The sequence below is a fragment of the Moschus berezovskii genome, chromosome 10 (genome assembly GCF_049115385.1).
Source record: "Moschus berezovskii isolate FMDL1 chromosome 10, NW_MosBer_1.0, whole genome shotgun sequence".
Lineage (NCBI taxonomy): Eukaryota > Metazoa > Chordata > Mammalia > Artiodactyla > Moschidae > Moschus > Moschus berezovskii.
Genome location: NC_142469.1, coordinates 79,310,271 through 79,336,031, shown reverse-complemented (window position 1 = coordinate 79,336,031; position 25,761 = coordinate 79,310,271). Strand labels below are relative to the sequence as shown.

At 43.1% G+C, this 25,761-nt stretch overlaps 1 protein-coding gene across 2 annotated transcripts in view; it reads left to right on the top strand.

The window, feature by feature from the left end:
- The first annotated feature begins 648 nt into the window (after positions 1 to 648).
- Positions 649 to 25,761, top strand: part of SLC2A12 (solute carrier family 2 member 12) — a 76,524-nt gene continuing 51,411 nt past the window's right edge. Inside the window, exons 1-2 of one of the 2 annotated variants that reach the window (XM_055432887.2) lie at positions 649 to 902; positions 2,011 to 2,216. In XM_055432887.2, the coding sequence (XP_055288862.1) occupies positions 2,102 to 2,216 (115 nt within the window). In that variant the 5' untranslated portion in view covers positions 649 to 902; positions 2,011 to 2,101. Of the gene's footprint in view, positions 903 to 1,917; positions 2,217 to 25,761 lie in introns of those variants that run through there. The other variant, XM_055432889.2, reaches the window with a different exon arrangement.

Here is a 25,761-nt window from a genome sequence, read left to right as displayed (position 1 = left end):
TTCGGCTACAGAAAGCAAATTGAAAACTGCTGAATTGCTCTTCACCATAGTAAGGGATTCTGGAATTAGGCTTATTTTCTACTTGGTCAAAGACTACAGAAAACACCCCAACACATCCATGGTGCCAGGAAGCTGCTGGAGACACGGGGCCTGAGATCATTAAACAAAAGCAATTATACAGCTGATCCATCGCAAGAACATGTCCCCAGCCGAGGTCATTGATTCCCAGCAGAGAGAAGACAGAAGACAAGAGAATACCAAGAGCTGATTAGAATACATGTGTCTTGAAGATAAAAAAAAAAAAAACACAAAACTGTTGCTCCTACAATGATAACACATCCTGGGAACAAATACAAGCCACAGCATCACCGTACCACACATTCTGTAGTAGGGACAGGCTGATCTGCTAGAGTCTGATCCACTCACCTCTGAATCGGAAGGGGGCTGGGCTACACTCAAGTAACTGTCATTTTCCAGCACTAGCAGCTGACATATAACAGGTGCATGATAAACACTAGTTGAATCAACACAGGTTTGTTTCCATTTGCTGCCTGATTCTCTGAGGGAAAAGAAATACATGGAAACATCTAATGATGAGCAAAGGAAATGTATAAATCATAAGTTAATTTAGAGGTGTGTTAGGATCCAGCCAAAATGATGCAAGTGAGTTTTGCACAGTTCAGCTTCTGCCTCTGCAAGCACGAACTTGTTTCTCTGTCCACAGGAATGACGAGGACCAAAAGCTGCAGCTCATCTTCTTCAGGTTAAGAAGCGCTGAAAGTGACAGAAACCAAGAAAATCAGAGAAGCACAAGGCTTGAAAGTTAGGCTATAAGAGTTACGGCATTAGATCACCTGGCTTCCTGGTCTCAACTACACCACACGCTAGCTGCTATTTTTGAGGTAAGTCACTTTGCCTCCATTTTCTGCTCTGTAGTATGGGTACCTGCCTCACTATTTCTCCCCTCCCCAGAAAATAATCATTTGAGTTAATGCCCTCAGCATTATTTCTGGCACATTAGTGCTCCATAAATTTTAGTTTTTACTCTTAATGATTTTCAAAAATGGTCCCAATTTCTTCTCTAAGCTTTTTCAAGAAATATGGTTTGCTAAGTATATAACTGAAGGTAAAATGTCATGACTCTATAAGGCCTTTTATAGAAATATAGTCACAAATTAGGGGGAAAAAAGTCCTTCTCAGGCCCTGATTTTGCTCCAGATTGGATGATACCACAGCCACACCATGGACCATAAAGTCTAGCCTCTCAGAATTGGAAATGCCCCTCCTTCTGCCATCAGGATATCAGGCAACGCAACAAGAAATTTAGGGTCGGTTCCTCTCTTAGACAGCTATGCATAAATGAACTGGATTATCTTGCTGTAATCCCAGGGTGCAAAAAGTCCAAAGAATCTGTGCATTCTGACTTTGCCTATGCTTGGTCTCAGGCCTCTATTTGTCTGACAAGCCTTGGAGAGAGTGAGTATGTATGGTGTTTACCTAGGGTAACATCAGGTTGAAACAATGACTATGCTTCATGCTTTGTTGACTTGGCTAAGTGTCATGACTCTTGGAATAACAGTCTTGCAGAAAAATTGACACACTTTCCTTTCTGGTGTGTCTCTGCATAAATTGTTCCTCCCTCCGCAGGATTAACTAATACCATCTGTGAGTATTCCAGGCCCTCCCTCAGCTTGCGCTTGGATCTGCCTGTTTCTTTTCTCTGCCTCTTTTCAAAGGTGCAAGAGGAGAGCTCCCCACCACCTAAGGGCCAAACACTGTCAGAGCTCAGGTTCCCAAGCCTTGAAATCCTTTGCTTCCAACTCTGCATCTGCAGGCAAAAACAATCCTCGGGAGGTTCGGCCCTCCCACTGCCTGTGATAGGCTGCTTGGAATAGCAACAGCCTGTGTCACCGAAAAGGGCAAAGCTTTCGGAAATAGAAACAAAGTTGGTCACAAATCACATTGGCTTTGCTCGAAGTTTTTTTTTTTTTCTTCCCCACCTTTCTTTAGCATGCAACTATGGGGAAAGTGACCGCTCGTGTCAGTTGGGGAAGTCGGGGTGGTTTGGTGCCCAGGAAACGGCTGTAACTTCTACGTGACCATGGTACCTGTTGAAAACGCAGAGGGCCCCAGTCTGCTGAAACCGAAGGGGCGAGCGGCGGAGACTGATGGCAGCGACAGAGCCAGCGGCGGCCCGCATCCTCCCTGGGCGCGAGGTAAAGCGAGGCAGCCCGGCTGGGGGACCGCGAGAGGAGCGCGCTGGACGCGTGTCTCACTCGGGTGTGTGCGTGTGCTTGTGTGTGTCCACGTGAGCGTGCAAGGTGCCTGGAAACAAGGGGGAAGCGACAAGGAGCTCTAATGTGAAGACTGAAGTCTCACTATTCCTAAGCCGGGTCCCCTCCTCTGTGTGGGCTGTATCAGGGATAAATCTCTTTCATTTGGAAAAACTGACTGGCAAGTTAATAGCGCCAATGAAGACACCCACCCCCACCCCCACATACACACTTTTTTTTTTTTTCATTTCTTGTCACACATGGAGAATCTGTAACAATTGGACATTCTAACCACCATTTTAAAACAGCATTTTAAGGAGGCTTCCTAAAATTATTAGTTACATAATCAATACATTCAACTTTCTTTTTAAGTGCCCAGTGTCTTTTTGTAATGTATTTGAAGATTGTTTGCAGTCTAAAACCTCTGCTTACTTGCTCCTGCTTTCTTTAAAACTGGCATTTAAGACTGAGGTTTGTTTAATACTTCTCCTTGTGGAGGTGAGATTTGGAAAAGTTTTCATTCATTTCAGTTAACTTTGCTAAACCAAATGCCTTTCTTTACTTCCATAGTTACAATTTTCACAAACACACTGCCCACATGTAGTTGCCTCTCCTGATCAGTTAGTCTTCAAAGGAATAGGAACTCATTGTAATACAAAATGAAATCAAACACAAATAATACTCCCTTCCCCTGCTTCTCTCAGCTCTGCTCCCTCTAATCATATAATACATTCCCAGGCCATATATTAGAATTACATGAATAATCCAAACCACCAAATAAATACAAAAAGCATTTATCTTTCACCTTGGGATGGATCTATATACTTAGTTATTTTGTCTAACAATTGTTCTTTTAAAAGAATTTTGTTTTCATTTGATTTATTTATTGCATGCAGAGTATTAGTTCCCCAATTCCCTGGAGGAGTCTTAACCACTGGACCACCAGGGGAGGTCCCCTATATGCTTAGGTTTGCATGGTGGGATTGTCTGATTTTGGAATTGAATCTACATTGGAACTGAGGCACCAAGCGACCCCTCCCCATAAATGGAGAAGCTTTCCTTCTCCCCTGCCCTCTTCCAGCTCAGCCCTCTCTAGCTCCTCTCTTTCTAGTCAAGAATTAATATCTGGGGTCCCTTACGCTACAGCCCAGTCCTCTCTTCAGCAGAGCTGCCACTTTCTCTCAGTGTGATCTAAGTCCAAGAACAAACAAAAGAAACTTGCACTGGGGAGTAGAGAAAGAGTGGCAAAGTTCTCTCTGAATTCTCACAAGACTGAGCTGGAGGGTGAGTTGAGGTGGTAATAGCGACGAAAGCATTAACTATATAGAGTCAGTGATAAATGTCGCAAAGAAGTTGAAAACAAACTTTATGCTGGAGGGGCCAGCAAATAGTCAAAAATGGACTATTTAGTTTTGATATGTCTTTGAAAGCATAGTGTCCTTTTAATAAGTCAGATTGTCCAAATTCACAATGGAAAGCAAGTGTGTGTGCATCTAAAGATTGAACACACACAACTTTCAGTTTAAAGTACAACTTTACACTGTTGAAAAGAAACACTAAATGGATAAACACCATCAGTTGTCTTTTACGTTTAACTTTAAATGAATCTTTATCATGTAGAATAAGAAACCTAAATGCTTTTCTTAACTCTAATGCATACATCTTTGATGGGTGCTATATGTAGCTTGTATTTAGACAAATACAAACCTTATTATTAATTCATAAATTTTCCTAAGTTGTCTTAGGCATTCTTGGTACCCAAAAGCAATTATACAGATCTGTGTATATAATGACCACATAGTACGGACTTGCTCAGCTGTTTTGACAAGTTGGTTCGCCTCTTCTATCGGGGTTGTATTTTTGTCTGATTTACAAAGATGTCAGATGAAATATTTGACAAAAACTTCTTTCAACTTCTTTATATTTTAAATTTCCATAACTTCATGCAGGAAACTTCAAGTGTTTAAAATATGTTTAATAATTATCCTTCTTTTCCTGCATTTGAAGGTAGCAAGTTGTTCTATATTCCTAGATGAAAAACAGTGTGCAAAGAGGAATGAGTTATAAACCCAGGATAAGGTAATTGAAGCATTGAGATACTGAAAAATGAAACAAAACAAAAACCCTGTGATTGCACCCCTTAATGCTATTGTGCATAGTGAAAAGGGTTGGCAGGTTTTCCTTGGCCAGACCCTCTAAACTGGAAGGAATGCTTTGTTCCAGTGGCTAGAAGCTAATGAATTTAAATTCATTTTCAAGAAGCTATGGCTTCAGTGGGTACATTTGTAGTAAACATTTCAGCTTTCATAGATATGTTATAATTGACCTTGTAGGGCAAGGTTGAGCTCAATTTGAAACCTTGGTACGCAAAGCCAGCAGCAGATATAGATGAGGTGGGAAACGTGGATGGCGAGAACACCTCACACAAGGAGAACAGGAGTCCAAAAGATGTGTGGTTGGCCCAAGCTCAGGGGGTGGCTGATCAAAGCGCACCCTGGCAGCCTGTGGCCCAGCAGGGCCTGCTCCTTCATCTCAGAAGCTGGGTCTCCCAGGCTCCTCTAATTCATGATTCAACAACTGGTTAGGAAGAGGGTTTCCTTAAGTCCTCCATGACCCCACTCGCTCTGCTTTTCCCTCTCAGATCTGCCCAAAAGGTCAGAAACAGAACAATACTTGTTGTGTGAGTGTGTGTTTTCCACACCGCAGATCCAGCTGCCCGATGTACTGGAGCCCAGATCGCTGGAACTAGGCTCACTGAATCAGCGACACTGCCTGCACTTCATCCCCTCCCAGGCCCTGCTAAACCTGAGCTGCCACGGTCTGAGATTTAAGAAATGCACACCTCTGCTAATGAGGTAACTGCACTGCAGCAGTTGTCCTCAAACATGTTGAAAGCTGTGAACTCCTTTCTGCAAACGGAGTCTGAGTAGGTGGTTCGTATGTGAGACAGGGAAGCATGGCACTTCTTTAGTGGAAAGGGGGAAGTATAGAAAGAAAGACCTGTGGCCTGGCTGCTTCTCTGCTCCCCTCGCATCCCTTGTGGCCCTGAGCCAGCTCCTGGGTCAGATCACATTAGCAAACCTCAGGTCCGTCACTGCTCTGGTTATGCAGGTCATGTTTCTGAGGTTGGGGCATATTTACTGTGCTCCTGCTGTGAGCCTTGGGCTCTCAGAATTAGCCTAAACCGGTCCCTTTTGAATTGAGTCAGGCTTGGCCTTCTCAGGCTTCCCCAGACAACCCAAGGGGAAGTTTACTTGTAAGATAGACTGAGAAGACTTTGGGGAACAGACTTGTTATCAGAGAAGAGAAGGTCAGACTGACCACCTTGACCTGAAAACAGAGCTTTGACTGTGAGACCAACTTTGGGAAGTTACTTTGCAAAGACCCAGACCTTGACCATTCCCATTTTCCCAGGCTTTCCACGTATTAAAAAGTGACATCTGAAACTAATATAATATTATAAATCAACTATACCTTTAAAAAAGCAGGGAAATTTTAAAAATAAACCATATACAGTATATATGTATCAAAATAAAAAGTGACAAAACCTGTGACAAAACTTGTGCTTTTAAAAGCATGTATATCTAACAAATAAATGGCAGTTACAACAGCAAAAACAAAAAGTTGTGTATGGCTTGATATTCCCAAAGAAATGGCAGAATTTATAGACATTTGAATTTATGAGGGACTATGGATGTTTTTGTCTGAAAATAAGACCAAATTTAAAGTAACCATCTCCTCTTTCTCTTCACTCAGCTTATCTCTGGGTCTGTACATTTCACCTCACTTGGAAATCATATCAAAAATCTAAATTTGAGGGGTTTTGTGACGGTGAGACCTGGGTAAATGGCTTCTCTGGGACCTGTGGTGGTGGTGGTTTAAGTCATGTCTGACTTTTTGTGACCCCATGGACTGTATGTATCTCTTCTGTCCATAGGATTTCCCAGGTAAGGGAGAAACCTCTAAACAAATATGGCGGAAGCTGTTCCACTGTCAATGCTGGGTGGGTGCTGTTTGACTAACAAACAGGGATCTTTTCCCCGTTAATATTATGTCACCCCAAGAGGTCAGGGAAGATTGCCACTTGTCACAAACCACCTCTAGGTTGCCACCACCACAACAGACATTCATTAATGAGAGCCTGTGGTGGTAGAGCTTGGCAGACAAGGCCAGTCCAAGGAGCCACCACCAGTGCCCCTGACCTGGAGGGCCTGAAGTTAGCCTGTGGATACCAGCGTGCACGAGCAGGTTTAAAGCCAATGTCTATTTTGATAGGACAGTACCTTGATGCAGTTGTTAGATATTTTCAACATCACCCTTCTGTCTAGTGAGATTGCTGACAGGACCTGAGTGACTGAGTTCTTAGGAACAAACCTGGTGAATAGCTGGAAGGACCCTACTGGGAGCCCTCAGGTATATTCTTTATGTATTCTCTCTGATGCTAGGAGGTACTGGGGGCAGGAGGAGAAGGGGATGACAGAGGATGAGATGGCTGAATGGCATCACCAACTCGATGCACATGAGTTTGAGTGAACTCCGGGAGTTGGTGATGGACAGGGAGGCCTGGTGTGCTGTGATTCATGGGGTTGCAAAGAGTTGGACACGACTGAGCGACTGAACTGAACTGAGGGAGTACTTTTTAGTGGTCTAGACCTTGTTCAGTTCAGTTCAGTCGCTCAGTCGTGTCTGACTCTTTGCGACCCCATGAATCACAGCACGCCAGGCCTCCCTGTCCATCACCAACTCCCAGAGTTCACCCAAACTCATGTGCATCGAGTTGGTGATGCCATTCAGCCATCTCATCCTCTGTCATCCCCTTCTCCTCCTACCCCCAGTACCTCCCAGCATCAGAGTCTTTTCCAGTGAGTCAACTCTTTGCATCAGGTGGCCAAAGTATTGGAATTTCAGTGTTAGCATCAGTCCTTCCAATGAACACGCAGGACTGGTCTCCTTTAGGATGGACTGGTTGGATCTCCTTGCAGTCCAAGGGACTCTCAAGAGTCTTCTCCAGCACCACAGTTCAAAAGCATCAATTCTTCAGCGCTCAGCTTTCTTCACAGTCCAACTCTCACATCCATACATGACCACTGGAAAAACCATAGCCTTGACTAGACGGACCTTAGTTGGCAAAGTAATGTCTCTGCTTTTCAATATGCTATCTAGGTTGGTCATAACTTTCCTTCCCAGGAGTAAGCATCTTTTAATTTCATGGCTGCAATCACCATCCGCAGTGATTTTGGAGCCCCCAAAATAAATACTAGACCCTGTAGTAGCTGCAAAAACAGAGCTCAAAATACAGTGAGTCTGCTCTGGAGGCGACTATGGAAAATAATTTACATGTATATATTAAAGGTGAATCAGCCACTCTTAAAATGCAATTGCTATAGATGTGTGGGGTGATATTTTGTCATTGAAGAATAGTTCTTTTTTAAAAATTGATTAGTTTTTGGCTGTGCTGGGTCTTTATTGCTGTGTGCAGGCTTTCTCTAGTTGTGTTAAGTTGGGGCTACTCTGCCATGTGGTACTCCAGCTTCTCACTGTGGTGGCTCCTCTTCTTGCGGAGCACAGTCATTTAAATTGAATGGAATTGGGGCTGCCAAATTCAGCTGTTTCTCACGAACAGCGTTCCTCTAGTGGATGAGTTAGCGAATAAAATAAGGCAATGAAAGAAAGCCACCTAGAAGTACACCAAGTCATGGTGTGAGAAAAGAGAAAGTTGAAACGGGCTGCTTTCCAAGTGGCTAGTTGACCAAATACCAAATGAAAATAATTCCCTATCCTGTCTTCCCTCAGAAAGTACCCAACCTTTGAAAATTCCAGAGCAGTCCAGTGCTTAGGGGTCTGTGCTTTCACTGCTGAGGGCCTGAGTTCAATCACCAGTCAGGGAAATAGGACCCCACAAACAGTATGGCAAAAAACAAAAAGACACAGAACCTGAACTCCCTCCAAGTATTTCCCAGCTGAAATGCTGAGCCAAATATACTACCTTTATAGTAAACGTAAAGTCATATGAGTTTTTTTTTTCTGTCTTGGCTCCTTGGTAAAGCTGTTCTTCCTCTATCACAGCATGCTCATTTATGCATTTGCTAAATGGTTATGCTTCAGTGATATAGTAGTTTTTCTATACAATTTAGGTGGAAGTGATGAGACTAAAATAATTTATCACATTATTCTCACTTTAGGAACTTTCATTCTTTTTGACTGTGACTCACTTTACACTGTTGTGCTGAAGTATCAGGGAGATAAATGCAATCTTTTGACTTATAGGAATATTTTCTTTCCCCTTAAGAAAATCAAGTATTATTTAAATTGTAGAATTGTGCATCCCTTGAAAGTAATTTCCAATCAGTCCATCCTAAAGGAAATCAGCCCTGAATATTCATTGGAAGGACTGATGCTGAAGCTGAAGCTCCAATACTTTGGCCACCTGATGCGAAGAACTGACTCATTGGAAAAGACCCTGATGCTGGGAAAGATTGAAGGCGGGAGGAGAAGGGGATGACAGAGGATGAGATGGTTGGATGGCATCACTGACTCAATGGACATGAGTTTGAGTCAACTCCAGGAACTGGCGATGGACCGGGAGTCCTGGCATGCTGCAGTCCATGGGGTTGCAAAGAACCAGACATGGCTGAGCAACTGAACCGAACTGAACTGGAAGTAATTGTTTCTCAAAAACAATCATGATGAAGGTCTGCCTGCCATTATTAGGCTCTGTGGCTATTAGCTGCATCCATATTATTTTATTTATATTATTGTTATTTTATAATGTGTTGCCCCGTATGCACTTGTTTCCACACACTTTGTGCAAGTTATGAGCCATGTGCAATGCTAATTTATATATGGCATCTCAGCCTCAGAAGTGCAAGGCTTTTTAAGAAGAAGAGAGGGACTTTCCTGGTGGTCCAGTGATTAAGACACTGCCCTTCCACTGCGGGGGGCCACAGGTTCAGTCTCTGGTTGGGGAACTAAAGATCTCACATGCCCTGTGGCATGGCCAATGAATTAAAATAGAGATAAAGAAAGAATAGGGGGAAAGTTGTAATTTTAATCAGTTAGTATTGTGAAAGAACATCCTTAGCTAATGAATGTTTCATTTCTATTGGGAAACAAAATTGTGGAAAACTCAAGGCAAAATCACAGGAAGAATTTTTCATGATTTAAGTCCCATTGTGTAGGTATTGCCCAAATTAAAGGAACTCAGGAATGTAGAAAAAGGCAGAATTGTTATGCTGGAAACAAGGTATCATTTTACTTCCTTTGCTATCAGTAAGAGACTGTTTCAGAGTTCTACTTACTTGTTAGAGAGATTTCACCCCATAGATTCAGACTAAACAAATCTTTATTGAATGATTATTGTGGGTAATTCAATGAGGTAACATTACCCCCAGTTGACAGATAAGGAAACTGAAGCTAAGAGATCAAAAGCTAACAGTTACCAAGCACTTACTAGTGTGCACCAGCTACTTTTCTATTTCATTTATTCTCATAACTTTATGAGGTATGTGGTATTATTATCTCTACTTTAGGACACAGAGGAACAGAAAGATTAAACTAGACATGTCAGAGTCTAGCTGCTAACTAACCAGGTACTCTGATTCCAAACTGTACCTTCAGTGTTAAGCCGAGGTACCTCTGGGAGAAAGGCAAAGTGATTGCTCCATGTAGCATGGATAATAGCCTAGAGATCTAAACCTCCGTGTTATAAATCTCTGGTGGCTCAGATGGTAAAGAATCAGTCTGCAATGCAGGAGACCTGAGTTTCATCCTTGGGTCAGAAAGATCCTTGGAGAAGGGGAGGGCTACCCACTCCAGTATTCTTGCCTGGAGAATTCCACGGACAGAGGAACCTGGCGGGCTACAGTCCATGGGGTCGCGTAGAGTCAGACACGGCTGAGCAACTAACACTTTCACTTTTCACATTCTAAATCCACACCAGGGTTTTGTACTTGAACAACAATACCATCCAACACTGATGTCTCTACTTTCTGCCCTGTTCCGTGTTCTGATCTGTGAATTTGGGTACCCATTACACTTGTTTCTGAACTTCACTGCATTTCATTTTAACTAGGTCCCTAATTTTTCCTTATGACATGTCTTTTTCTAAAAAGATAAATTTCTGGATTAAAATATATATTCTTGAACCTATCAGATCTCTGAGCTAGCTGTTTAGAAAGTACTGTGTAGCTCATATGAGGTAGGAACTGTGCCTTTTCCTCCGTATTGCCATCAGGCATCGTGTGTACATGGCACCAGTACCGCTATCTTGTAGCCTGGGAAATGTGTCAACACGGTGCTCGATACGCCCACCTTGCTGACTACACTGTCCACCCAGATGAACCTGTGTGCCCTCTGTGTCCAAGATGGTATTGCCACGGAGTACATGCTTAATTGTTAAATCAGTGAATGAGTGAAGTGTTTGTTGAGCTGAACTAAAGCCCATTCTAATTCTGCAATAGTTATTGACTACCTACTGTGTAAGAGGTACAGTGCAAGATACTTCAGTGTAAAAAATAAAAATATCTAAAATATTGTCTGGGTCCATAAGTTTTACCAACTCATCAGACAGATAAGAATCTAAATAATGACAATCATTCAGCAAATATCGAGCATCTCCTAGAATCAGACATGACACTAGAACCTGAGTCCAATGGTAAACCAGAGACATCTGTGCAATGCAGATGCATATTACCAAGGGGTGATGAGAGAGAAAAGATCAAGAAACGTGGACAGGAGGAGGTGACCAGACACACATGCCTTGGAAGTGCACAGGGGATCCTAGAAGACAGTATGGCTAAGCTGAGTCAAGAAAGTATCACTGAGGCCAATGAGATTACAGAGAACATTCTAAGCAGAGAAAATAGCTTGTATATGAGTTTGGAGAAGAAAGAATGGCACATTCAGGGAACTACAGATATTTTTGTCTGATGAAAGCACAGAGTTCAAAGAAGGAGAAAGAAAGTTATGAATGAATCTGAAGATGTTAAGTAGGGACATGTCATGAAACCTTTGTGTGATAAGTAACATGACAGAAAGAATTATTGGGGAAAGATCTTATTGGTTTACAGAAATCAAGAAAAGTTTCTGAAAGTGATGATCGTGGTGACAGAATTAGGGGGTCTTGGAAAACTCTTCCTGCCTGCCTCTAAACCCTTACCACTTTTATTTCTTTCTTTTTTTTTTGGTTGCACCTCAGTTTGTGGTGCATACAGGATTGAACATGGGGCCATTGGCAGTGAAAATAAATAGTCCTAACCACTAGACCACCAGGAAAGTCCCATTATTGTTTTAACAGTTAAACAAAAATAGCTCCTGTCTCCCATAAAGTTAAAGTCACATGCCTCTTTGTTCCCCAGCTCTCTGCCCATCTCAAACACACACAGTATACTGGTGTACCTTAGGAGTCTTAGGATCAGAAAGTGGTTTCTGATCACTTTTTGCATCAACTTCCTATTTACCCTGGTTTCTGCACTTTGCTTCCCAAAGCTGGTCTTTTCTCTTATCCCTCTTCTAGTCCATGAATGGATTACAATCCTTTCCTTCATATACTCAAATCCCATTTGCTCAAGTTCTTGGTAGATTCTTACTGACAATCTGAAGAGGGCTATAGTGCAATTAAATATTAGGTGGACCCATTCATATAATTCTGTCAAACCCACCTTAGGGTCTTTCTTGTCAACCAATTTTCGCTAGAAGCTAAAATCCTCTTGTACTATTTTTCTCTTATCTTCACTCCTCATCATTTTCCATCCTCCACAAGCTGACAAATTCTCCTGACCTTTTTTTTCATTTGTCTTATTTCTGGGTTCTGTTGGCCTTTCTTTCTTGAGTTCTCTGTGTGTGTGTGTGTCTCTGTCTCTCTCTCTCTCACACACACACAAATTCATGCTTCTTAGCATTTTCTCCCTCTCTCCCTCTCCCTCCCATGGCTCACCTCTGTGTTATCAACATAACCCATGGCCTTTTCCCTTAACCCTGAGATGGCCATCCAGGCATTCATTTTTAGTGAATAAAGTGCTCTTCCTAAGAACTTTACAACCGCAAGCTTTACAATATTATTTTCTCCCCATTCATCTCCTTAATTAAATAATTTTTAAAGCACTGAGGATGACTTTCAACCATTTTTGAGTCCCTGGACTCCTTTTTAAATAGAAAAACAATTTCAAATTCTCACATAATAGTTTTAACAGTTTTACATTTAATGATTAGGAAATATAGAATGGCAGGCAGCTACTCTGCATTCACTCACATTTTGAATTAAAACCTTTTATTTCATCGCATCTATACGTATATATGGAATCTTGAAGGACAAATGTGTATGTTACTATTTTTCCTAATGTTTAGTAAGCATTGATGGGATGACTTTATCAGTTTTCAAATGTCCCTCACTCACCACAGTTCACACAGATCGAGAATCTCCTTCCTGGAGATGTCAGAGGTCTCTGGGTGAATGGCTGCTAGTTTGTTCTCCAGATTCACCCCCTCTTAACTGTCTATTGAAAATCCTCTGGAAAAGATGGGAAGAGATGCAAAATTGCAATAACATTAAAGCCAGATATACTTATCAGTGGGTTAGAACTTGTGCTGTGCTTAGTTGCTCAGTTGCGTCTGACTCTTTGCCACCCCATGGACTGTAGCCCGCCAGCCTTGTCTGTCCATGGGATTTTCCAGGCAAGGATACTGGAGTGGGTTTCCTTGCCTTCCTCCAGCGGGTCTTCCTCACCCCGGGATTGAACCCACATCTGCTGTGGCTCCTGCATTGCAGGCAAATTCTTTACTCCTGAGCCCCTGGAGAAGCCCAGTGTATAAAGCAGGGAGTAATATTTTAGCTTTCCACAAACTGTCACTTGAGCATCCCTACTGAGAGAATTTTCATCGATCAAAGGATGACATCGCCACAGGCCTTTTGGAGCTGCTTTTCTGAGGGGGTCAGAAGGTTTTGCTCCATAGTATAGTTCTTCCCGCCCTATCCTATCACCATCACTTCCCATTCTATATCTCTTAGGGGCTACAATTTCCAAGATTTCAGCAACTCTGGCTAAACAAATGAAGGACAGATTATTCTAGAATGTGAAAATCAGTGTTAAGAAGAGACAAAGCTCAGATGAGCCACTGGAGTGGTACATTCTCGAAGTTGTAGTTTTGCATGTACTGTTTTTGACAAGCAAAAAAAAGAAAGTTTGCTTTATACAATGCAGAGATGTTATCCTCCATTCACAGTCAGGGGACTGAAAAGTAGAAGCAAAAAAATTCCTTTCTCAATTCAGTGGGGTCACACCAGAAAAATAACTTACAGATATCAGAAATGTGGCTAGCGTCTGTTCACATTACTGCTCCTTCAAGGCTAACTAAGAACGTTTCCAACTGCAACTAGGCGGTTATAGTAAGGTGTGTCAGACACCGAAAACTTAATTGCTATCCCAACTTCCTTTTTATTTCTTTGTCTTTTCCACCTCGGGAACTAGAAGAATCAGATACTTATTCTCTCTTGCAGCCAAGTTTGACTATGGAACCCACTGGTTCTGGTCAATGAGACATGAGGATAAGTCTTTGTGGGGTGGTAAAAAGTGATCCTCAGCCTTTTTAGGGCCTGTGACTGAGTCCAAAAATTAAACCAACAAAGACAGATTAACACAAAAGCATCCATATTTAATTAATGTAAGTTTTATGTGATGTGGAAACCTTCATAAGGAAATAAAAGCTCAAAGAAATGGTTAAGCCTGAGTATTTTTATGCTTGATTTGTCATGAAAATATGATAGGAGTATGAGATAAGTGTAGTAAACCAGGGGAAGCTTAGCAAGTCTATTCATTCAAATTCTTCTTGGTGCCCCTTTGCTTTCTGAGATAAGGATGTTCTTTTCCTCTGGGTGTAACAGAAAGTACCTCTCACATGAAATATTCAACATGCCACGGTGTTGTATTTTGGGTTAGCATGTTGTGAATGCCATTATCTTTCAAGGTTCTTCTGGAAAGTTCCCTCCATGATAAAAGGAAAGAGGCACATGGGGATAACCCCTTGCCCTAAGCCTTCTCCATTGTGAATCTGGTTGTGAGAGCATCTCACGCCTGGAGCTGTGACAGCCACCTTGCACATATGGTGACAGATTGGGGACAAAAGCCAGCCCTCTGTGCAGGCAGGAACAGATGGATGGTAGAGTGTGAATCCTTGGAGACATCAAATTCAACTTGGTCTTCTCATAAACTAAACAATAAATGCCCTTGTTTTTCAGGTTTTTGGTTTCCTACAGTCAAAAATATCATAACTGATTTGGGGGCTGGGTAAAGAGAATGTGGCAAGCCGATTACTGTCAAGTACATTTTAAATGCAAAGGCAAAACATGCATTCTAAGATTTCTCTTTACAGGAAACGCATATATTTTGGATGGTATCTGATTTCTGTTGTCTATAATATTAAAAAAAAATGGACTCTGTGGGGGAAAAAAATGAGACACAGGACAACAGCTGGTGATAAGAGTAAGTTGAGGTGAAGATGGAGCTAGTTGAGATCAGAGATGCAGGTAGACCTAATATGAAATGTGTGAAGTGTCAGAGTCTAAAACTGCAAAAGCAGAATTATCATCTGAAATCTGTGATGTGGAGGATAAATAAAAGAAGCTACTAAGAATGCACATTACAAAATAGGATGAGAAGATAGAGATGAAAGAGAAAAGAATATGAAGTAAGAGAGATAGATCCGCCCTACCCCCACCTGCGGTGAGCAATTCGAGTTGGGTCCTTGTGGACACAAATTCCAAAATATCAATAGGAGGACAACTGAGAGAGGAACTTGGGCCCTGTCCAGATAAGAAATAAGAGACCACGTATTTCTCTATATCTAAAATGGAAGGACTGAACCTGTTGGTCCCAGGCCTCCTTGGACTGTTCAATCACTAAGTCATGTCCAACTCTTTGTGATCCCGTGGACTGCAGCACAGCAGGCTTCCATGTCCTTCACTATCTCCCAGAGTTTGCTCAAACTCATGTCTGTTGAGTCGGTGATGTAATCTAACCACCTCATCCTCTGTCGCCCCTGTCTCCTTCTGCTCTCAATCTTTCCAAGCATCAGGCTCTTTTCCAATGAGTCGGTTCTTCCTGTCAGTGGCTGAAGTCCTTCCTGGACTAAAAAGGTCTTAGTTGCAGAGGCAACTTAGTTGTAGAAAAGCTAAGGCAATTAGTACCTTCATAGTTGCACGACTTAGAGACTAAACAACAAGTTGCACCAGTCAGGATCATAATTAAATCATCCGGCATGGGCAGAGACGTTTAATAAATTTCAAGAGTGAAGGTGAGAGCAAAGAAGACAACAGTTATCTAAATCCACCAGAGCATCTCAATTAATCTGTAAGTAGACTGGCGTACCAGAAGCGAACAGAAGATAGTGGCTACAGACACTTAGCCAGAGGCTAAGAAGTCTTTCTGTCCCTTCTGAGTAAGAGCTTCAAGTCTTGGAGTGGCTCACTCATCTACCTGGAATTTTCAGGCTGTTCTGGGTCCCCCTGATCCTGTGGAGATTTGGAGAAAGGGGTGGATTCACAGGGCTGGCTGGAATGTGGGTCTTCAGGTTCCTGTAACATATCAGTGGAGACAGGTTTAATCCTAGACAGATGAACCCAGCTGATGACATCCTGGAGTTTAACTGCTGTAGGGGTGCTCAGAAAGACTGGTAAGAACCCTTCCATTCTGAGAGAAGCTGGTCGCCGGGGATTCATTTTTCGAGGTCTTTCAGGGTTTACAACAGGGTGCCTGGGACTGTCATCTGGAGCGGGCTGCACCATGTCGCTGTATTCTTGTATTGCCTTCTGGACCTGGCCTAGGTTTATAATGTATTTAAGTTGAGCCTGGGTTTCTGGGTCAGTTAACGTGTCCAGAGTAAGGAATGGCCTTCCAAATATAGTTTCAAAATGCCTTAACTTTGTGGTTGCTTTAGGAGCTGCCCTGACCCTTAAGAGAGCTATTGGCCGCAGGTGAAGCCATGACTCTGACATTTCCTGATGGAGTTTGCTCGAGATTTTCTTTAGCCTGTTCCACTTCTCCTGAGGACTGAGGTCTCCAGGATGAATGGAGGTGGTATTTATTTCCTAAAGCCTGTGAAAGCTGTTAAGTGACCTTTGCAACTGAAGGCCTATTGTCACTCTGGAGGTGATGGGGCAATCCAAATCTAGGAATAATTTCCTCTAGGAGAGCCTTAGCCACTTCAGTTGCCTTCTCTGTTCTAGTAGGAGAAAGCCTCTGTCCATCCAGTAAAAGTATCTATAAAGACTAATGAGTATTTGAAGTCCTGGAAAGAGGGCATCTGAGTGAAATCTATTAACTTAGCTAGTCCTATCTCCTGGGTAAGTCCCACCACACTGGACTGGGCTTAAGAGCGGGAGGCTTGAGGTTATCTCCTGGATTATGGGTGAGGGCACAGGCTCAGGTAACTCTTTTAATCATCTCTGGGAGCCTTTTCCCTGTAAAAAAAAAAGAAAAGTCAGAAAACAATCATAGACATTGCATCTCTCCCCAGATGGAGAGAATCATGTAACCCTTTAATAATTTTTTCATTGGTCAGAGAAATATATGAGCAACTTCTGACCTATATGCCACCAGCCATCTGTTCCCTTAGGTCCCCCCTCTGTCTCGTGCCCAGATCTCACCTAAAGTCCAGTGCCTGGGTATAACATTAAAAGGGGTAAGGGATGGGATTAATGCCTTTTTGGTTATTGGTATCTGGGCTGCCCCATCATTTCCTTGGCAAATTTGAGAAGTTCCCTTTGGATTCCTACAGCTGAGGATGACTGCTGCCTGTTTTGGTTTTTGAACCATCTCTATGAGATGTAAAATCTTAGCCCCATATTTTACAGGGGAATTTCTTGCATTTAGAAGTCTTCTCTCTTTCCAGGTAGCTGTATGGGCATGTAAAACAAGGAGGGCATATTTTGAGTCTGTATATAGATTTACAATCTTTCCTTCCCCTAGGGTTAAGGCTCAGGTTACAGCTGTCAGTGTTTTGCTTCTATGACGCTGTTGGTGCTCACGATGGCATACCCTTCCCTCTTGACTCCATCTGTAATGAAACTGCTGCCATCAGTAAACCACTCTTCCTTTTTTTTCCACAGCTTCATCTGCTAGGTCAGACCTGCAGGCATAGATTCGGTCAAGGGTTTTGAGACAAGAATGTGTTAGCTCTGAGCTTTCGGCAAGCATTAAGGAGCGAGGTTAAGAGGATGGCAAGTTTTGAAGGTTAGCTCTGCAAAGTCAAAGAGCAAAACCTGATACTTAGTAACGCAGCCTTCAGTTAGCCAATAGTGGTCTTTTACCTCTAGGATCTCTTGCACTTGATGAGGGGTCTGGACTTCCGTTGCTGTCCAAAGGTAAGCTTGTTAACTTCTTCCACTAAAAAAGTTGTGGCAGCTACTGCCCAGAGTCCCCCAGGCCAGCCTCAACTACGGAGTCTAGTTGTTTGGAAAAATCTCCTATAGGCTGAAGAACTTCCCCTAGCTTCTGTATAAGGACCCCCAGAGCTATCTCCTGCTTTTCAGGCACATAGAAGATGAATGGCTTCTTCAAATTGGGAAGACTGAGAGCAGGGCCTCTGGTGAGGCCCTACTTGATATCATTAAAAGTCTTTTCTTGTTCCCTGTTCCAAAGTAACAGTTCTGTATCTGGTCCTTAAATGGCTTTATACAGGGTCTTAGCCATAAGCCTGAATCCTGGAATCCAAATTCTACAAAATCCTACCATGCCCCCAAAGATAGAGATGTTCCTTTGTCTTTGGAACACTTAGGCCTAATATAGCTTGTTTTCTATCTGGAGATAACTGTCTACTTCCAAGGTTTATAATATATCCCAGATAGTTAACTTGTTGTTTGGAGATTGATGCCTTTGTCTGAGAGACTCTGTAACTCTGGATCCCAAGGAAATGAAGGACTTCAGTGATACTTTGATTGAGCCTCCATGGAGGGACTTCATACTAATAGGTCATCCATGTACTATAGTGTAGCACCCTCTTTTAGGTGTATTTCCCTTATTTCCTTTCCAAGGGTCTGGGCAAACAAGTGTTCAGTTTAGTTCAGTTCAGTTGCTCAGTTGTGTCCACCTCTTTGTGACCCCATGGACTGCAGCATGCCAGGCTTCCTGTCCATCACCAACTCCTGGAGTTTACCCAAACTCACGTCCATTGAGTCGGTGATACCATTCAGCCATCTCATCCTCTGTTGTCCCCTTCTCCTCCTGCCCTCAATCTTTCCCAGCATCAGGGGCTTTTCAAAATGAGTCAGCTCTTCACATCAGGTGGCCAAAGTATTGGAGTTTCAGCTTCAGCATCAGTTCTTCCAATGAACACTCAGGACTGATCTCCTTTAGGATGGACTAGTTGGATCTCCTTGCAGTCCAAGGGACTCTCAAGAGTCTTTTCCAACACCACAGTTCAAAAGCATCAATTCTTTGGTGCTCAGCTTTCTTCATAGTCCAACTCTCACATCCATACATGACTACTGGGAAAACCATAGCTTTGACTAGATGGACCTTTGCTGTCCTGAAACCCTTGAGGCAATATTGTCCAGGTATATTGTTGCCTTTGGCCTCAGTCGAGGTTAGTTCACTCAAAGGGAAACAGATATTATGATGATGGATGAACTGGGATGCAAAAAAGGAAGACATCCAGCACAGTTAAACCATTTAGCATCCTCAGAGATCTGGGCTAATATGTTATAAGGATTGGCCATGAAAGGATGTATAGGGACCATTACACAGTGGTGATACATTTACTGCTCTAAGGTCTTATACCATCATATATTTCCCATTTGGCTTAACAACGGGCAGAATAGGAGTACTGCATGGAAACTGTCAGGGCAGAAAGATATCTTAAGACTTTATCCATGAGGGGTTGTAAACCCTTCTTCACTTCCAACTTTATGAACTATTGTCTCTTGTTAGAATAGGCAGCTTCTGGTCCAAGACTAATTCTGACAGATTGAGTGTTTATGGAGCTTCCAGGGTGTCCTCTGTCCCATATTGAAGGAGCCACTGCTTGTAGAATATGACTGGGATGAAGACCTTGCTCCTCAGGCTGGTCTGTGTTACAGTCAAGATAAGAAACTGCTCAGGGCCTCCTAACTGGAGTATTGCCTGAGGGAGCTCAGGTCTCTCCCCCGCAGAGGGTGGGACACTTAGATATAACTAAAAGGACACGCGAAATCAACCGCTGCTCACATTTGCAAGTGAGAGGCCCTGTAAAGGAATGGCTGTGAGGCTTTCTGCCCACACCAGTTGCAGTACGACTTTTGGAGGAAAGAGGTCCAGTGTGAATTTATTTATTCACTCAACAGATATTTACTGAAGACTGCTCCTGTGCCAAAGACCAGAGGTGAGAATACAGATGTTAAGGAAAGGAGAGTTCTTGCCTCAGAGTTTTCCTGTGTGAGAGGGGAAGACAAACAGGTCAATAAACAAGTGACTTACTAATATGCCTTCATATGTCTGGAACGCCATATTCTGTGCGCAGTGGGATCCCATAGGGCTCGAGGGTGGGGTAGCAGAAGGTGACAGAACAGGCCAGTCACCCTGGGGGTGGTGGCACTTGAAATGACTCTTGAGTGATGGGTTGGGATTACAGGTGTTCGGGAAGGAGGAGCTGAGAGCAGGGAGAACACAGATGCGAGGCCGTTTGGGGGCCATTGCAAGTTTTTCTCAAGCAAATCATGAAGTAGGAGGTCTTTTCAATGTGTGAAGCCTTCACAGTTGGTCAAGCTGGCTGCCTGCCAAAAAAAAAGAACCTGTGTGTGCACGCTTTCCAGTTAGTTGTAGAAGTCAGTCTTCCGGCAAGTGTCTGATGTGTGTTCCATTATGTACTTATGATATAATGGACATATGGAGAAGAAAAGGAAAGAAGAAAGTGGGCACAAAGTCAAATATTGTGAAAGATGGGGTGTTTCGGGTGCAAGCCAGTTAAAGTTGTGGTTTCGTCTGTCACGGTGAGCGGCAGACAATGCGGCTATTGTTGTGGAAGTGGCTGCAGCCGCCTAGCCTGTGGGAGTTGGCCGTCCTTTGTGCCAGGGATGAGGGTTTCAGTGCTCATTTGCATAAGGCCTCTGGGTTGTGATCACATCTTCAATAGGAACAGTTTTACTTTATTATCTTATTAAGGAATTATCCTTGCTCCAAAGGAACACGACCAGTCTATCAGTAACAAAGCAGCCAGACTCAGAGGGTAGACATGACCCAGCAGCCTGTGGGTACCAGTTAGAAGTTTCTAGATAGTTTCTGCTTCTGTGATGTCCACAAAAGGCTGAGAATCCCCTATGGCACCTTTCGGGGGACACAGGGATGTAGAGAAGGGCTCTCATGAAGCAAAACAATGGGCAGAATGGCCAGGAATGCTAAACTTCACCATGAACTGAAAGTGCGGACTGACTTCAGGGCTGGACGTTTGTTGAAAAGGCTCTAATTATGATTCCTCACCCTCCTCTCTCCTTCAGCGCTGGCTGCTTCTCCTCTGTCCACCCCAGACTCTGTCCTGCCCCAGACTGCCATTCATGATTAAGCAGCCATTCTTTCTCTTTCCTCTTGGTCTCTGTCAGATTTGGGAAAGTCATCTCTGCTTTCTGGCATCCATAGGGTAGCATCCTGCTTCTATCATCAGCAACCAAAAGGTAGATACAGAAAAAAAAAAATCACTCTATGTCTTTTTTCATTTTATTTATATGGTAAAGCAGCACCGGGAAAATTTCCTGTGGGAGAAGTCCTAAGGTGTCATAGGGTTGAGATCTTAGAAGACTTGGGGACTAGTCTTCTACCCTAAATTAAAATTCCACATCTTGAATGGGCAGCTTGAGGGCCATAATGGACCTCAACAGTAATAAGCAGCAGTGAGATGAATGGGAAACTAGTTTGGAGCAGTAGCCCTTAAAGCATATAACAGGGAAGATATACTCTTCCAATAAAATTCAGACAATAAAGACCTTAGCTTAATTCTGTAGCATATAACCTATGTTGGTATCCCCTCACCCATGTGAGAATAGGGTCATGAAGTGCAAAAAAATTTTTTAAATTAATTTATTTATTTATGGCTGTGCTGGGTCTTCATTGCTCAGGGGCTTTTCTCTAGTTGTGGTGAGCAGGGGCTACTCTCTCGTTGCAGTGCTCGGGCTTCTCGTTGCAATGGCTTCTGGTTGCAGAGAGGGTGTGCGGGCTTCAATAGTTGCAGCTCCCAGGCTCTAGAACACAGGATCAATAAGTGTGGCACACAAGTTTAGTTGCTCCACGGCATGTGGGATCTTCCTGGATCAAGGATTGAACCTGTGTCTCCTGCATTGGCAGGCAGATTCTTTACCACTGAGCCAACATGGAAGCCGGGGATGCAGCTGTTGAGGGCAAATTGCCTAGATAAATAGGTGACTGTTCAGTCACTAAGTGTCTCCAACTTTTTTCGACCCCATGGACTGCAGCATGCCAGGCTTCTCTGTCTATCACCAACTCCCAGAGCTTGCTCAAACTCATGTCCATCGAGTTGGTGATGCCATCCAAGCATCTCATCCTCTGTCATCCCCTTCTCCTCCAGCTTTCAATCTTTCCCAGCATCATGGTCTTTTCCAATGAGTAAGTTCTTTGCATCAGGTGGCCAAAGTATTGGAGTTTCAGCTTCAGCATCAGTCCTTCCAGTGAATATTCAGGACTGATTTCCTTTAGGATGGACTGGTTGGATCTCCTTGCAGTCCAAGGGACTCTCAAGTATCTTCTCCAACACCAGAGTTCAAAAGCATCACTTCTTTGGTGGGACAGCCAGGGCCCAGGGCATGTCATCCAGCTAGGCTGAGTGGTTGAAGGGCATGTCCCTGCTAGCGAGGGCCTGACGAAACATGGTCCACTGGAGATGGAAATGTCAGAGCACCTTAGTATTCTTGCCCTAAGAACCCCATGAACAGTATGAAAAGATAGATCAATAGATAGATAATATTGTGATATATAATTTTTCAAAACTTGCAATTTTGTACAGATAATTTTTTATCAGTTCATATGGAGACAGTTTTATTATATCTCTGAAGAACTGTCCTCAGCACTAGCTGCTGGATATCAAGAGAGCCGTTGAAAAACTGGGATGGTTTCTAGACCCTTTGCACACACCCCAGTCTGTCAGTGTCCTATGAACCCTGAATAAAAGAACTAGGCATGTGAAGTTAAGTCCAGAAAGCTGAAGAAAAGGCTACGTGTCTGTTCTGTCAGGAGCTTTTCCCCTCAGACCACAAGAAGCTGGGCCTGGGACTTGTACCCTCCTCCATTCGCTTTCCGCCTTAATCCACCATCTCAGCTCTCTCTGAAGTAGAATAATAGAGCATCAGGGAGTATCTTGATGTATCTCAAAGGGTCTTTCTTTCTGTAGGGAAGCACTATTTCCCAGCCAACAAGAGGGAGAAACTAAGGAAGGGGAAGGAGACGGACAATGTGGCAAAGACATCTGCTGCTGCTCACACAGCTCTGGCATCTCTTCCCCCAAGTCCTTGACTCAGTACTTTCATGCGGCCCTCTGTCCCTCTAAATCCCCCCTGAGGGGCCTCATGCAACCCGTTCCCCAGCTGCATCACTCTCCAGAATCACTTATTTTTCTAGTCTGAATATTGGAGATGAATCGCCAAAACACACACCCTAATCAACACATCAGACTTCGATAAAATGAACAATGACAAGAAGAGATACAAAGCAATACAACATCCTTATCTGAATATGAAAATCTGACCCAAATCTCCTTTTGGTAGAAGAACTTGTTGCTGAGAATTTTTAGATTATGTGGGAAAATAATTTATGTGGAAATTGAGGGCACGAGAGTGCTGTAAAGTGATTTTGCACATGAAAATGAAAAGAGACATGATAAATAATAGAGATATCATTAGAATGTTAAGTTTCTTGGGGGGCAAGAACCACATTTGTTTTGTTTCATTGTGTTACATATAAAGAGACAACACCTGCTGTGTAGGGATTTTACATATCTGTTTTCCGATTAGCTGGGTAACTTGCTGATGTAGTTTCATTTTAATGGTTTGTGTTCACAATGCTCATACATCAACTGTATTTTATTGTGGATTATTGCATTTTTATTTGCTCCTCCATCTAAATAATTGATGCTTTTTAAATTTTATTTTTGGAGTCTCTCATTTTCCTTGTGCCATCAGGATCCCAGAGACGTAAAATACCTTGGATACTTGTAGCAGGGGAAGTGGTTTCAGATCACCTTTATTTGACCTGCTCCTTTCACTAAAGCTAAACAGCATTTTAAAACCACATCTGCTACCCCAGATTGGCACAATCTCAGCCCGAGCTCAGCCTGTGATAACTGTGTGTCCAAGTATACGTTTCTAGTCCATTTCACACCTACCTCAGTTCTGCTGCTTCTCCGTTGTCTTTGCTGTTGTCTTCTCTTCTGAATGTTGGTCTTCCCTATATCCTCGTCTTTCGTCCTGTCTCTTCTGCTCCTCTGTTCTGTCTCCCAAAGTGATCTCACCCCTTCCCATGGCTTTAAGTATCACATACACATTGCTGAATCCCCAACACATCTCTTCAGGCTTGACTTGTCTCTTAAATTCCAAATATGTATACTCAGTCTGCTACCTGATATTTTAATCTGAACATCTTACAAGGAAAACAAACATTTTAGCAAGTCTAACGTGGAACTTCTGATTTCCACTTCTCCTTGCACCCCCACCCACAGCCAGGTCCCCTAGCCTTCTCTAGGTCAGTCTATTGCCTCTATAGTATAATATGTAAGCTGGTGTACAGGGTACTATTATAAAATCACCCAACTGACTGCTCAAACCAGGGAGCTATCTTGGGTTCTGATCCACTTCCTTACCCTCCAACACCAATTTGTGAGCAAATGTCATCGTTTTTACCTTCATATTAACTCTTGAATTTGTCTGCTTGTCATCAATTCCATTCCCCACACCCAAATGCAAGCAAATGCAAGCTAGCACTGTTTCCTATCAACACTAAGGTTACAAACTAACCTCCCCTGCTACAAGTCTTACCCCTTGAAGAACTAGTCGCCACACAAAAGCAAGAAGCTTTTACTGACCCTTTTACTGGTCAGTAGGCATGCACCCTCTGTACTGGGAATACAATAAAAATTGTCACTGTGATCTGCCAGGCCCAGCATGAAGTCTGCCTGCCCTCTGTACTTACACATATTCACTGACACACACCCCCTCTGGTTCCCTATCCAAGCTCAGGCTGTACCCCATACATCCTGGCATCTGATAGTTCCTAAAACATGACCTAAGCTTCCCTGTGCCCAGACTTTGGAAGCTATTGCTTCCTCTGCCTGCAATACTCTTTCCTGACTTTTTGTCTTTTTTGTTTGTTTGTTTCCTTTCTGTTGTGACAAGTTGTTGTTCAGTCACTAAGTCACGTTCAGCTCTTTGTAACCCCATGATCTGCAGCATGGCAGGTTTCCCTGTCCTCTGCTGTATCTCACAGTTTGCTCAAATTCACACCCATTGAGTCAGTGATGCTATCTAACCACCTCATCTTCTGCCGCCCCCTTCTCCGTTTGCCTTTAATCTTTCCCAGCATCAGGATCTTTTCCAATGAATTGGCTCTTTGCATCAGATGCCCAAAGTAAATTACAAACATGTAACAAAAACCCGTGTACCTGCCACTGAAAATTAATGACTTAGCATTTTACCTGTTAAAATGAATTTGAGCAAACTCTGGGAGATAGTGGAGGATAGACAAGCCTGGTGTGCTTCAGTCCATGGGGTCACAAAGAGTCAGACATGACTTAGTGACACAGCAACATTAACATTTTGCCATTTTCCCTCAGATGTTAACCTCAAAAGAATAGAACAATACAAAGCCCCCTTTGTTCTTCTTCCCCACCCCTTCTTTCTGACCCAGCCCCGACTTTGTGAACGCACTCACACCCTGGTCTTCCCCATCACCCTCCTGTGTTTCAGCAAAGCTGGGGGTGGCTGGATTTTGGCCAAGGAGAAAGGAGGGCAGGTTTCCTGGACGCTGTGCTTCATTTTTCCCCAGATTCCACGCTGGGCAGACTGAGGCCCTTCCAGAGACTGCTTCTCTCTGTATCCTACCCTCAAGGGTTTGCCTTAGACAGCAGGACCTGAGGAGCCAGGCTTTCTGAATTTCCTATCCAACACCAAGGCAGGAACAAAACTGTGTTCTTGATTGTTCAGTCCCCATCATCTGTCATCTGTTTATCTCACATATGGGTCTGTTCAAAACGAAAACCAACATCACATCACACAGACACACAAAAACAAAAATCATGTAAATGTCTTCACTCCCTCCTCCCCAAAAATGAAAGAAAAAAGACTTTTCCTTCTCTATCTAATCATGTTTTGGTTAGTGTATTATTTGACTATAATTATATGTGTTTATGGTTCTCCCTAGTTGCTCAGCTGGTAAAGAATCCGCCTGCAATGCGGAAGACCTGGGTTTGATCCCTGGGTTGGGAAGATCCTTTGAAGAAGGGAACAGCTACCCACTCCAGTATTCTG